Source organism: Neopsephotus bourkii, unplaced genomic scaffold (genome assembly GCF_033783945.1).
Source record: "Neopsephotus bourkii isolate Nb327-2 ecotype Australia unplaced genomic scaffold, CSIRO-AGI_Nbou_v1 NB_234, whole genome shotgun sequence".
NCBI lineage: Eukaryota > Metazoa > Chordata > Aves > Psittaciformes > Psittacidae > Neopsephotus > Neopsephotus bourkii.
The window spans coordinates 580,104-592,927 of record NW_026900744.1 but is presented as its reverse complement, the minus strand read 5'-3'; the positions used below and the strand labels follow the sequence as shown (position 1 = coordinate 592,927).

Sequence of the window (12,824 nt, the reverse complement as noted above, 5' to 3'; positions counted from 1 at the left end):
TTGACAGTAGGAAGCAATACCTCCCATTTAAGTATTTCGCACTTTTTTTTTTTTTAACTATTTAACTCAAAGTGCACAGGAAACATTCTCCAGAAAATCAGGTTTTAACTCATGTATTAAAGTCTGATACAAACATACTAATTTAAATGGACCCAGTTATATTGCAGGGCCACAAGGATGATCAGGAGCTGGAGCACCTTCCATAAGAAGACAGGCTGAGAAAGTTGGGGCTGGTCAGCCTGGAGAAGGCTGCATGGAGACCTCATAGCAGCCTTCCAGTATCTGAAGGGGACCTATAAGGATGCTGGGGAGGGACCCTTCGTTAGAGACTGTAGCAATAGGACAAGGGGTAATGGGTTCAAACTTAAACAGGGGAAATTTGGATTGGCTATAAGGAGGAAGATCTTTATTGTGAGGGTGGTGAGGCACCGGTATGGGTTGCCCAAAGAAGTGGTAAATGCTCCATCCCTGGCAGTGTTCAAGGCTAGGTCAGACATTGCCTTGGGTGACATGGTCTAGTGTGAGGTGTCCCTGACTGTGGCAGGGTATTGGAACTGGGTGATCTTAAGGTCCTTTCCAACCCAAACTATTCTATGATTCTATAAGTGTTTTAGGATAACAGTCTGGGTTATAAAACTCAAAAGCTGTTACTACAAAGATACTTCATTGTGATTGGACCCAATGATCTTAAAAGTCTTTTCAACCCAAATGATTCTATTCTATTCGACCCATTAAACCGGTGGGGAATACAAACTACACCCATACCTTCAAAAAACACTTTAATACGAGGTTTTAATGATAAATATTCTCTGCACTATAGATAGCAAAATATAACTTCTGTATATAACAAAAATAGGAGGTACAAATTTAAGCCAGACCTAAGTGTTTTCTGCTGCGCCCTCTGCTATCACCCGGTGTACTGATACAAAGTGATCGAAGGCAGATTTGATGATGAAACGCAAGTAAGTGGCTTCAAATTCAGGAAGCTGTAGAAGGAAAAAAGATGTTACTGCATTCTCTGTAGTAACAGCACTACCAAACAACTCTTGCAGAAGTTTGTTACCCTGAAGGATCTAGATCTTTCTGCTGTTTTTGAGTCACACATAAATCAAGCTCTTTTAATACATGCAGCCAGCTTCAGAGATTCTTGAGATGACAGGAATTCAAAAATAGTACCATTCCTTCCAAATCCTGCAGCCTCAAAGGCAACAATTGAAGGAGGAAGAACTGCCACGCTCCTGCAAAGAGCTCTTTCACATGATTACAAGCAGTAGGCAGATGCAATTTCATACCATAATCTACAAAGGAGCAGTCAGGAAGCGCAATTTCATGCCATGATCTACAAATTCCTGTCTCAAACATCAACTTAGCAATAACTGTAAATAAAGGCATGTTTTGATTTCTCCCCAGCTAGTCTAGACATCCAATTTCATGAACCACTACGGACATAGGCTGTAAATACTCACTGGAAATTCTTCCTTTTGAAGCTGTCCTTCTGTGTGTTCCAAATCTAGAAAGGATATTTTAAAGCAGATAATGAAGAATAGTGTGCAATGCTGGACTTCAGAGTTCAAGAGAGTTTAAGGACCATGAACTACATACAGAAATTGTTCTCTGGTTTTATTTTTACAAGGAGATTTAAGAGAACTACTTTTTGCAGTATCCCAGTGTACATACATCCCACTCCTTACACTGTTACATAAAATGTCACCCAAGGGACGTGAAAAAAACCCAACAAACCAACCAAACAATGCAGAAAATGGCACTCTATTATGCTCTGTAAGTCTGGTTTTAATTTTTGGAACATAAAAGCGAGTGCACAAACAGAGCTTTTAGCCCTCATACAGCATTTTACATCTCCAAACTGCTACAGAGACCAGCAATATTCATAAACTTCAATTAAATGTGATTATTACATTAACGTCTAATAAAATAATCATCAAGCTGCACTTGACTACTCAACAGGTAGACATGGGGTTACAATGAGTCAGTGAAAAAGATCCATGTTATTCCCATAGGATCAACGTTATTCCCATAGAATCCCGCTGCTTCAGATTCAGAATCTTACCTTTTTCAATGCACTCTTCAAAACCTACTGGGTCTTCGGATATGCTTCTTTCAATCCTTAAGGTCCGCACTAAAACATATATACGTTTAAAGCATCAACACAAATTCTGATTCTTTACTGATAATGCTGTTTATTCCATCACTTTTCATCTACAAGGTACTTTAAAAGCATTAACTAAGCCAGTCTTCCACTAACTTATGGGGCAGGACTAAGCCACAACACCCATCCTCATGTTCCAAGCTGGATAAACACCACGTTTTCACGCCTTCTGTGTAGCCTTTGCTCATGGTCAAGCTCTCACCTCCATGCTCTGACCTTGTAACAGTTCTGTCTTAGACCTCACATTTTCCTTCATAGTATTTTAAAAAAAGTAAGACTAAAGAGTTCTGTCCTATGAAATTATAAAAACCAGTATATAAAAATAAATCATTCAGTACTGCAGTCCTATCCATTAAATCAGAACAGCCATCTCTGTGCAACAGAACAGTTACGTGCTCAATACAAGTGTTGTAAGAACAAAGTGCAGGCGGGATAGGTTTTCCATCCTTCTTTTTACTTATGGAAACCTTTGGATGCGAAGGACAATTGCTTCGTGAAGCTAAATCTTTAAGAACCTGTTAAAAGTGGCTACTTCTATAGCATGACACTTTACTGTGAGGATTCACAGATTTTAACATGGTACATATGGTACTGCAATACATAAAGCCTTACCCAAATAACTCTGGATTGCGACTTTGCTGATTTTTACACGTTTAGGAAAACCAATAATGAGTTCCTGTGGGAACATGCCTGTCGTGGTCCAAAACGTTTCTGAGTTGCTGTGGAGAGAACAGGACAGACCCCTCACCTGCAGCTTTCCATTTATAACCATCTTCAAAGCAATTCATCACACAGAAAACAAAAAAAACCCATCCAAACCCACTTTAATTTGGGGTATTTAAAACAACCCTCTCTACGACAACGTGGAAGCTCTGTGGAGGTGTTAACACTTCCCCGCCCAGGCTCTGCACCCGAGCAGCACCACAGAAGGGCTCACAAATGGCGGGGGCTATGAGGTAACCTGATGGGGGCTGAGCCCGGCGCTGACGGGCAGCGCTACCGGTAGCCCCGGGGGAACGGATCCCCTCACGGCCCCTCAGCGCCCCGCGCCGTCCTCACCCGTCCACGACGCTCTCGGCAGGGTGCTGCTCGTCGCTGGACGTGGCCAGCACCAGGGCAGCCCCCGCCGAGCTCAGGCACCAGTCGGTGGCCTTCATCCCCGCGCGGCGCCGCCGCTACCAGGCAACGGCGACACCCGCAGAGCCGGCCCCGGGAGCCTCGCACGGGGCCCCGTGAGGAGCGTGGCGGTGTGGGAGGTTTGAGAGCGGAGAGCTCGTCCCACACAAGGGAATGGGAGACCAAGCGACACCCTCCGCCGCCGTTCCCAGCATGCCCCGCGTCTCCCCGGCCCGGGACCGGTCCCTGTCCCTGTCCCCGCCCCCGGCGCGGCTCCGCCCGCCGCCCGCGGGAGCTGCGGGATGGGCGGCGGGAGCGCGGAGCCGCGGCCCGGCTGACGGCGCGTCGGGGCGGCCCCTCCCGGGGCAGGTAGGTGCGGGCCGCGCCGGTGAGCTCCGGCGGGGAGCGGGGCACCGGGCGCTCGCCTCCCTTACGGCCGAGGAGGAGCGGGGGCCAGGCGGGGCGGGGACCCTTCCCCTTGCGCCCCTCTGGGCTGTACCCGGTTCACGGCGAGCTCACCCCGATCCCTTCACAGGCCCCCCGGGCAGGACCCGACCCCCCTCCTGTCCCCTCAGGGGTGGACTCGATCCCCTCGCCGCCCGCCCAGGGCAGGGCCCGATCTCTCCAGCGCCCCTTTCCCCCTCAGGCAGAGCCCGACCTCCCCCCGCCCCGCAGGACCGGAGCCCCCAGCCCCTCAGGGAAGGAGCAGACAGGATCCCGTCCCTCTCCGGCCCCCTCCATGGCAGGATCTGCGCCCTCCTCCTCCCGCCAGGACCCCTGCTCACAAACCCCTCGGTACCGGGTGGGGAAGGGGCAGCAGGAGCCTGCCCACCTCCCAGGGAGGGAGATTCTCCAGCGGGCTCCATTGCCCTGCTGCAGTCAGCCATTTGCCCTCTCCCTTCCTCCCTTCAGCCTACAGCAGAGCCAGGCCAAGCTCTGGAGGCTGCTTCCCCAGAGCCCCTCTTTGCCTGTGTAGGGCTGGGATCTTCTGATGGGCACCGAGCACAGAACAGCAAGGCCCTGCCACAGCAAATGCCCTTCACCTCTCTGGGTTCAGCTCCCCTTTGACTGGTGATAGGGTTTAATGGCAGACGGCGCACACCCCTGTTCCACACGGCCTGCCCTTCCTCGCACTGCAGGGTTACGTGACCGTGCTTGGGGCATTGAGGCGAGCTGCCAGGGTTTGGGGTCTTTCCTCTTGTGGCTGTTCTTTACCTACCTACGGTTTGTTTTTGCAGAGCTGGTCGAGGGGAATGTCTTACTGTCTCCACTCAGAAAGCCATTTGGATACTGGGCCCATCTATGTGCGTGAAAATGGGAAGCTGCATGTGGTAAATCAGGGTGCAGGCGGCATACAGCATGTCCCTTCCAAAACAAGACCTTTTAGGCTGTTTTCCAGAGGATTCTCAGTGGAGCTGTGTATGAACAGGGAGGACGATAGGGCACGGAGGCAGAGGACTGATCATTTCATCTTCACATACACTAAGGAGGGGAACCTCCGCTACTCGGCCAAGTCTCTCTTCAGCCTGGTGCTGGGTTACATTTCTGACAATGTTGATCACATTGACTCCTTGATTGGTTTCCCAGAGCAGATTGCTGAAAAGCTCTTTTCAGCCGCAGAAGCAAGACAGAAGTTCACAGAACCAGTAACGGGACTGAGAGCTCTGCAGAAGTTTACTGAAGCGTATGGCAGTTTGGTGCTATGTTCATTATGCCTGAGGAACAGGTGAGTGTCTTCAGTAACAAATGTTGTCATCTGCTGCTGCTTTTTCCTGGCACACTTAAAGTTTACCTTAAATTATTTTCTCCAAAATAATAATAATAATTTAAAAAAATAATCTCTTGAGCTGTGATCACCCAATTTTAATGAAATGACCTGAGCCTTATCTGACTGTTCTGCTTGCTTCCTTTGGTCCCATTCCCTTCCTTCAAGTGCAGCTGCTGGTTTCACTCTAAGGTACAGATCATAATACAGGTAACAGACTATGTCCGTGTTAACTAACAGGGGGTTTCACGTGCAGGATTAAACCTGCAGCTGGTTTTTAACCATAATATTTTCCATAGCAATCTGTGTGTTTAATGCCTTCTCAGGTTTTTCATGGAATGTTTTTGTAATTGCTGTTTATAAGCATTTCAACACATTTAGCTGACTGTGCAGATAAAACACACCCTTGCAAAGGAGGTTTATTTACTGTTTACCATCTTGTTTCTTTCTGGGGGCTCAGAAGAAGATACAGTCTTGTAGGTAAGTTACAGGCTTTGAAGTCAGACAGGGTTTACCTTACTTTATTATGGCTCCTATGCCCATGTTGAACATGCTTTAACGAGGTTCTGATTCGAGTCCAGCACCAGTTTTCCCATCTTCTCAATGCCCACATTGTCTTTCACTAGAAGAGAGTCTTACCAAGCTGAAAACTGGATTATGTTTTTGAAGCCTCGCTCCTGCTGAAGTCTTTCCCAGTAATATAACCAGGCTATCTTCCATCTCTGCACTTGAAAGAGGGCTGGTTTATTCAGTTTAAAATCAAAGTACAGGCGTATTCATCTGAAGTGCCAAGGGTGCTCTGAGCACAGCAGGAATGTTTGAGCCAAGGTCAATTATCCTTTGTTTCATCTTTTAAACCTCTTCCCTTTTAATCTCTAGTACAGATACTTTTTATAGGCTTAATTCAGAAATGAAGTTACTTCTGGCATCTTTTGCTGTTACAGAAAGCTGAGTTAAGAATTGAGTCTTTGAAATCCAGCAAGTAACGTATCAAGGCAATTTTCTGATGAATCTTGATTCTAAAAGAGCCCACTCTTCTCCTCACAACCCCCCTGAGCTAATAGTATCTCTCAAGAACTGGCTCATGCTCTGACTATATGTACTGCCTTCTGCATTGCTGAATTGCCTGGCAAAGGGAATTGGTGGGGTAGTTTCATAGGTATGTTTGCGGTGGGAAGATATTAAAGTCCCTTTATTTGCATGGCCAAAGAGGTGTTCCTTGAGGGACCAAATTAGCAAGGACCCCTCATTTCAGCTGTGAAGATGCACGGCGTATCTCGCCATCATAATATAAGGTAAACTCAGGAGAGATTAGTGAATTTGGCGCTTGTCTTGCCAAGGGGACAATAAGAGGTAAATGCAGGGGAGATTAGTGAGGTAGTGACTGCTACGTGCTTCTAACTGCATACTCATGCATGCCATTCTTTAGTGGTTTGTTCCATCTCTAAACCTCCTACTGAATAGTCCCAGCACAGATGTTTGCATGGCTGCAGAGTGAATCAGATCAGGGAGCCAACACAGCTAAAAAATAACCCACTGAGGAACTACTGCCTGGAGTGCAGTCACAGCTCTAGCTGGAGTCCTGCAGGTGTCCTGTAGGACTTTCTATCTCTAGTGAAGTATCTTATTTATTCATATAAAAAGCAGGATTTTGCCGTTTGACAAGCTATGCTGCTGCATTTGAAGTAGATTTTAAACCTGGATGAATGTGGGTTTGCTTACACACTTGCTAAATACTGAGGAAGAGCAGATTGTGAAGTTGATTTACGGTAAATTAAACTATAGATTTTGCATGGTTCTAAAATAATACAACAATAATCTGTAAAGAAATCCCTAATGGTGATGTTTGCAAACTGAAGTCTTAATTGCTAGGCCAATATTTTGAATCAAAGCAAAACAGTGACATTTGTTCAAGGGGAAGATTGGGAATTCAGATGTGTTGTGTGCAGGTTGTGCATAAACAGGTAGGAGAGCAGGGTAATTTCTGTCACTTTCCACACAGGTGCTTAGGAGAAATGATTGCGTTATGCTTGTAACACTTGAGGATATAGGTGCCTTCTTATAGGCCTGAACACTGATAGCTTTGGGGTTTTTTCCTCTCTGCAGATACCTGGTTATCTCTGAAAAGCTAGAAGAAATTAAGTCTTTCCGTGAGCTGACATGTTTGGATCTCTCCTGTTGTAAACTTGGAGATGAACATGAGCTGCTGGAACATCTCACCAAAGAGGCTCTGTCTAGGTACCGACTTCTTGACACATCTAAAAATTACACTGTCTTTTCCTGTCACTGAGCAGTTCAAAGAATCAGGCTGTGGCTTTAAAGGGACATTTCACAGGCAGCAGTGTACGAGTTTGAAGATTCTGGTTCATAAAACCTGTTCCTGAGGTAACCAAACTACAGAATCTGCTGTACAGAAAGCACATAGTGAACTGTAAAAGGTCCTACAAATGTGCAATTGTTTCATGGTTTTAAATCAACTTTCCTTGGGTAATATGGTTTAGAGCGAGGTGTCCCTGCCCATGGCAGGGGGGTTGGAATTTGATGATCTTAAGGTCCTTTCCAACCCTCACTATGCTATGATTCTATCATTTCCATTGGCCAGGTAAAAGCTCCATCTTAAGCATTTGCAACAGTTTTACACATTTATTTCCTTATCTTAAGAGAGAACTTTATTAGCCGAAGTTTTACCCAAACCATGTTCCAGGTGAAGATTTCCACAAGCAGGAGGTTGAATATTTAGTTAATAGATTGAAAAGTAGACAGTTATGGAAATCAATAGGCAGGATGGCTGCTAATTAGGAGATATGTTACCATAAGATTTTGGTGCATTTTGCATTAAGATTTTGCTTTGAAGTTCTCTGGAGAACATTTAGTGTTGTTTTTCCCAGTTTTTGTTTGGCTGTATCATAATACCTTACTGTTTACTTAAAAATCATTGCTGTATCTCTTCCCAAATCTGTCTCCCATTTTGCCAAGCATTTCTCTGTTTGTAGTTCTGAGTGGATTTCAGGTTGGCAGCCGTGGTTTAAAGAATTTGAGTGTATAAAGAACCTTATTGTCTCTTTAAGCAAACACTTGTGTGCTAGGATCAGTTTGTCCCTGAGCTCTGGGAATAGCTGGTCATGTAAGTGCCTCTGTTGAGCTAGCAGAGGCAATATAAAGGTGTTTATTAGTCCTGCTAACTCAGGCTTCTTTCTTATTACTTTTTACTATCATTATCAAAGAAGACTGAAGGGTTGGCACAGCATTTTAGGACATTTTTGCAAAACTGTCTAATCTAATGACTAAAACCCATCTGTTTGTATCTCTCCTCCCAGTGTGAAACAGCTTCTCCTGAAAGACAACTCTTTATCAGATGCAGGCCTTCGCAGGATGACAGCACCAGTCCGAGTGTTGAAAAAGGGACTTGAGAACCTTTTGGTATTAGACTTGTCTTGTAAGTACTGCATGGTTTAATATTAGAAGCAACCTGTATCCTTTCTGAAACTCAGTTTAATTCCTTACTGTTGAAGGACTACTATCAATTTGATGATCCCAAGTACTGAACCCCGATTTCACCAACAGCTTTCCAGAAGGCACAGGTCATACCTGTAGTCTCAGTCACTTGCTTACATAAATACTGTTAGTAATTTGAGAATTGGGATTGTAAATATTCGTGTTTTGATTATTAGAGGAAAATGTCAGTTTTGACTCACTTTCAAAACATGAAATATACTACCAAAAAAATGGCCAATCCCTACCTTCTTTCAGTATTAGCCTTTGGAACAAATAGTTTCTTGGTATTCTGATCATCTTTCTCCACATCTTGCAACTTAGTTCACTTCACTTGACCTTTACAGGTAACCCTAAAATCACAGATGTGGGAATTGGATACCTGCTTTCTTTCAAGAAATTGAATTGTTTGGACATTTCTGGGACAGGTCTCAAGGTAAAAAAAAGCATCTTAAGTTTACTGGACAAGTGTAATCAAATGTTCTCCTCCTCTGACCACTTTATTTCCCTTTTCACTAGGACGTTAATGCTGTCATTAAGCGGCTCCAAATGCAGATAGGCCTCGTCCATTCAGAAGTGCCTCTGAAAGAATTTGATCATAGCAACTGCAAAACAGAGGGATGGGCAGAACAGGTATGGGGGTTTAAGTCTGTTTTACTCTCTAGAAATCATCTTTAAGGAGCATTAAATCCCTGAACAGAAAACAATAAGAAATAGAGTTGTTTCCAGTGATATTTCTGTGCATTTTACAGAAAGCTTTTTAACTTCCTATGTTATTTCAGACTGTGTTGCAGTGGGAGCAGGCAGCTATGGAGGCCATCAAGCCACAAGACAACTTGAGATCCAGCACAGCAACTCTGCGCTTCTGTACGTAACTGCATAGAGACCACAAAGTTCATTTGTTTTCTTTTTGACAAGAAATATTTCAATACTTCCCTTTTTTTTTTTAGTTTGAATAGTATCTGGGGTGTAAAATTTCAGCCACTTGTGTAACCACATTACAATGTGCTTGAGTTCTTCCGTTTGTTAGGCTTCTGGATATTAAAGTACAGCAAACTCTTAAAGTACAGCATGGTGACATCATAACTGAGTTTTCTCCTTAAAATTCAAAGCCCAAGTATAAGTATTACTTTTTCCCTATGCACATTCCAGCAAAGCAGTCAGCATTCCAGGTTGGCTTGGCCAAAACAGCATCACTCTGCTGTCCCCCAAATCTAAACTTAATACTCTGTTTTTTCCCTGCAGATGGCAAGACACACAGAATACAGGAAGTAGTCAAATGCAAACTGGTGGAGGCAGAAACAAAAGCATCTGGAAACTTGCAGTTTTATAAGGAAAAAGTTCCAAATTGCCATTTACCTTTGAAAAAGGAGGCTGTGGGCAGCCACGAATTAAAGAACAACAAAAAAAGAGCTTTGGCTGAACAAGAGAGAGAAAGGACTTCCAAACAGAAGCATCTGTGCCTCACTGTGGAGGACTGGGATTTGTTAAATACCTACTGAGTCAGAAAGAAGTGGGTCTTTTGTTTGTTGTTTTCTTGCTGATGACAGAATTTAGGCACGTTGAGAGGGGGAAACAAAGGAGACTGGTATTGTTAACTCTGGCTGCTGTGATGGGCTTGTGGGTTAACCATGCTTGGGGAGGGGTAGAGTCAAGGAGAAGGTTGGTGATACTACTGTATATTTTCAATACATGATAATTTTTTCAAATAAAGTTTTTTTGTTGTCATCCTTAACTCATTCTTCTGACAGAGGTTGTTATTCCCAGAATAGCTGGTCCTATCCCTCCTCCTCTCTAGCATCCCAAGGGGCAGGAGACTAATCACTGTGGCTCATCTGAAATGAAGCTGCACTGAGCTCCCCAAGTGTCGTGGGACATCAGTAGTGCTGATAGAACATAAACCTCAGCCTGTAGTGCTGGTAGAGCTCTGACAAAGGGAAGAAGCACAGAGGATAAGCACAGGCCCCAAGGGAGGGAGACAGAGAGACAGTAACCCCTCCAGAAAGCCAAAGTAGAACAGAAATCCCCAATCTCTTTCATTTTAGCCCAGGAAATGAAAATTGAAACTGGGTTATTATAAAGGTTAGACTGCAGTTGGAGTATAGTTTCCCTTACAAGTGAATTCACTGCATGTGAGAGCATTCTGTGGTTTAAAAACCATTCTCAGTGACTGCAGTATACCAACCATGCTCCCCTACCTAAAACCAGGGAACATTTACAATTCAAATACCAATTACACATATTTGCTGTAAAAAAAAGACATTCAAGGCCAGGAGTACAGCTATAATGACTCGGGTGTGTTTATCATCCTGTCCTTAGTGACAGGACAAGGGGAAATGGCTCTTAGCTGAAAGGGGAGATTTAGATTAGATATTAAGAAGCTCTTCCCTGTGAGGGTGCTGAGGCGCTGGCACAGGGTGCCCAGAGAAGCTGTGGCTGCCCCATCCCTGGCAGTGCTCAAGGCCAGGTTGGACACAGGGGCTTGGAGCAAGCTGCTCTAGTGGAAGTTATCCCTGCCTGTGGCAAGGGGTTGGAACTGGATGAGCTTTAAGGTCCCTTCCAACCCAAACCAGTCTGGGATCCTATGATCATCAAATTCCTGCTCTGAGTGTTTCTATCAAAACTGGCTGAGGTGCACAATGCCCATCAGTCAGAGAGAGCAACCTCATTCTGCTTTTAGGCTGCAAGGCCAAGAATTTACTACAGGTCTCCCCTATTAGTATTTATTTAGATGATACCTTCCTTTTACACTGCTGTTCACTATAATTCAGCAACAAGAAAAGCAACACATCCTTGGAAATCATGAAGAGGCCAAGAAAAGGGTCTTCATCTCAAAAATGGATAAAGAACTAACCCCCTTTCTTTCTTTGCTCCTTTACTGCTAAACTTTCCTCACAAAAAAGGACTACACACAAACAAAACACTCAGACTTGCATTCCAGCCCTACATTTTTTCCCCAGAAACAAGTCTATTAATAGCTTCCACTGACAACTGCATCAGCTCTCTGCAGAGACAAATAATGGCACTAGTAGTGACTTAGCAAAAGAGCCTCTCAACAAGGAGGAAGATGAGGGTGGCCCTCAAGCATAACCCTCCTCCTGCAGCTGGCTTGTGGTTCCACAGCCCCCGTGGATTGCTTTTGGTAGCCCCTCTGCCACTGGGGAGATCTGCTAATCAAACCATGGAGAGATGCACGTCTCACAGTCAAATACTCCATTTCACATCAAGTAAAGCAGCTGGGAGCAGATGCCTTGAGCTGGAAAACAGGCACATTGTGATTTGACACGAACAGCCTGCCCAGTTCACAGGCTTGTTAGTAGAACAATACAGAACATCCTTCCTTTTCAGAAGAGGTGTTCTAGAGCACTGTGTTCCTTCTGTTCCTCACCCCCGGTACAATCATTCCTTTCCTTAGGTTTCTTGCTTTCTGCAGCCTTCCTCTTTTAAACACACCACTGTATAAATTTTACTCTAGGAAGACTTAGACACATTTACTGTGGCCTCAACCTACTGATCTCTGTGTATTGCTCTCTGTAAGGCACGCAGCCCCTGCTGACCAGGAGCAAGGCAGTAAGATAATTACAGGAGGGGACTCACCCTTCAACAGATAGGCTCAATCTATCAAGCCCCCTGCTGCATCCCTGGCTGTTTCCAGGCTGGCTTCTGCATCTTGCTGCCCATGGACTGCTGCTGCTTCCCATGTCTCTCTCAGGTAGTCTCTTCATAGGCATAAATGCAGAGCAGGATGAGCCCCTGCTTCCTCTCTCCTAACCTGAGGCCATTAATCACAGCCCTGGCCTCGCAGGAGCTCTCATTGTGAAGTGATACAGGGATGTCAGCCTGAGAGCAGCCCTGGGGCTCTACCTTGCAGGCACCAGCAGAACTTTACTGGCTATCTTAGCTGCAGAGATCACATTCCTGACCCCATTTCTTTGGGTTCAGCTCAATTACAAAGCTGAAAGATAGAAGAAAGGGAGGTGACTGTGTTTGGTTTCCTCCTTGCAGCCAGGGATATCCTCCACGTGCCCTAAGCCTGCCTCTGTTTCCATACCTTCCTGCTGAAGGAGAGAGGAGGTGACACAATAACTTTCCCTGCCTTAAGCCAGACATTTGCCTTCTTTATCATGTCTCATAATAAAGTAAGAATCCCCAGACCCCCACATCATCCCCATCCGGCCAAGGCAAGCTGCCGCTTGACCTCTGCTGCGGTGAAGCTCCACATAGCAAGCACAAGCACTTGACTCCCCATGCTTACACACTGCATGCCATAAACCATTCCTTTTC

At 45.1% G+C, this 12,824-nt stretch overlaps 2 protein-coding genes across 3 annotated transcripts; one reads left to right on the top strand and one right to left on the bottom strand.

Moving 5' to 3' along the window:
* Window positions 1-762: 762 nt before the first annotated feature.
* IFT25 (intraflagellar transport 25) lies at window positions 763-3,461 on the bottom strand. The gene is made up of 5 exons (XM_061344772.1): window positions 3,227-3,461; window positions 2,780-2,886; window positions 2,069-2,137; window positions 1,467-1,510; window positions 763-986 (listed from the first exon to the last, which is right to left on the bottom strand). The coding sequence occupies exons 1-5, from the start codon at window positions 3,322-3,324 to the stop codon at window positions 879-881; spliced, it is 426 nt and encodes a 141-aa protein (XP_061200756.1). The 5' UTR covers window positions 3,325-3,461; the 3' UTR covers window positions 763-878.
* A 72-nt stretch (window positions 3,462-3,533) lies between these two features.
* On the top strand, window positions 3,534-10,253 carry LRRC42 (leucine rich repeat containing 42). Of its 2 annotated transcripts, none has more exons than XM_061344771.1 (8): window positions 3,534-3,652; window positions 4,522-5,009; window positions 7,155-7,286; window positions 8,366-8,484; window positions 8,888-8,976; window positions 9,060-9,173; window positions 9,323-9,407; window positions 9,786-10,253. In XM_061344771.1, the coding sequence occupies exons 2-8, from the start codon at window positions 4,537-4,539 to the stop codon at window positions 10,040-10,042; spliced, it is 1,269 nt and encodes a 422-aa protein (XP_061200755.1). In that variant the 5' UTR covers window positions 3,534-3,652; window positions 4,522-4,536; the 3' UTR covers window positions 10,043-10,253. The 2 variants fall into 2 exon arrangements, with proteins under 2 accessions (XP_061200755.1, XP_061200754.1); XM_061344770.1 differs by lacking the exon at window positions 3,534-3,652 and adding an exon at window positions 3,708-4,078.
* Window positions 10,254-12,824: the final 2,571 nt, after the last annotated feature.

Excerpts from the sequence above, each read along its gene's own strand:
- LRRC42 (XM_061344771.1), top strand. The coding sequence starts at position 4,537 with ATGTCTTACTGTCTCCACTCAGAAAGCCATTTGGATACTGGGCCCATC. Across the intron at positions 9,174-9,322 it reads CAGAGGGATGGGCAGAACAG|ACTGTGTTGCAGTGGGAGCA; the intron begins GTATGGGGGTTT and ends ATGTTATTTCAG. Across the intron at positions 9,408-9,785 it reads CACAGCAACTCTGCGCTTCT|ATGGCAAGACACACAGAATA; the intron begins GTACGTAACTGC and ends TTTTCCCTGCAG.
- IFT25 (XM_061344772.1), bottom strand. The coding sequence starts at position 3,324 with ATGAAGGCCACCGACTGGTGCCTGAGCTCGGCGGGGGCTGCCCTGGTG. Across the intron at positions 2,138-2,779 it reads CGCAATCCAGAGTTATTTGG|TGCGGACCTTAAGGATTGAA; the intron begins GTAAGGCTTTAT and ends TATATGTTTTAG. Across the intron at positions 1,511-2,068 it reads TGAAGAGTGCATTGAAAAAG|ATTTGGAACACACAGAAGGA; the intron begins GTAAGATTCTGA and ends TATCCTTTCTAG.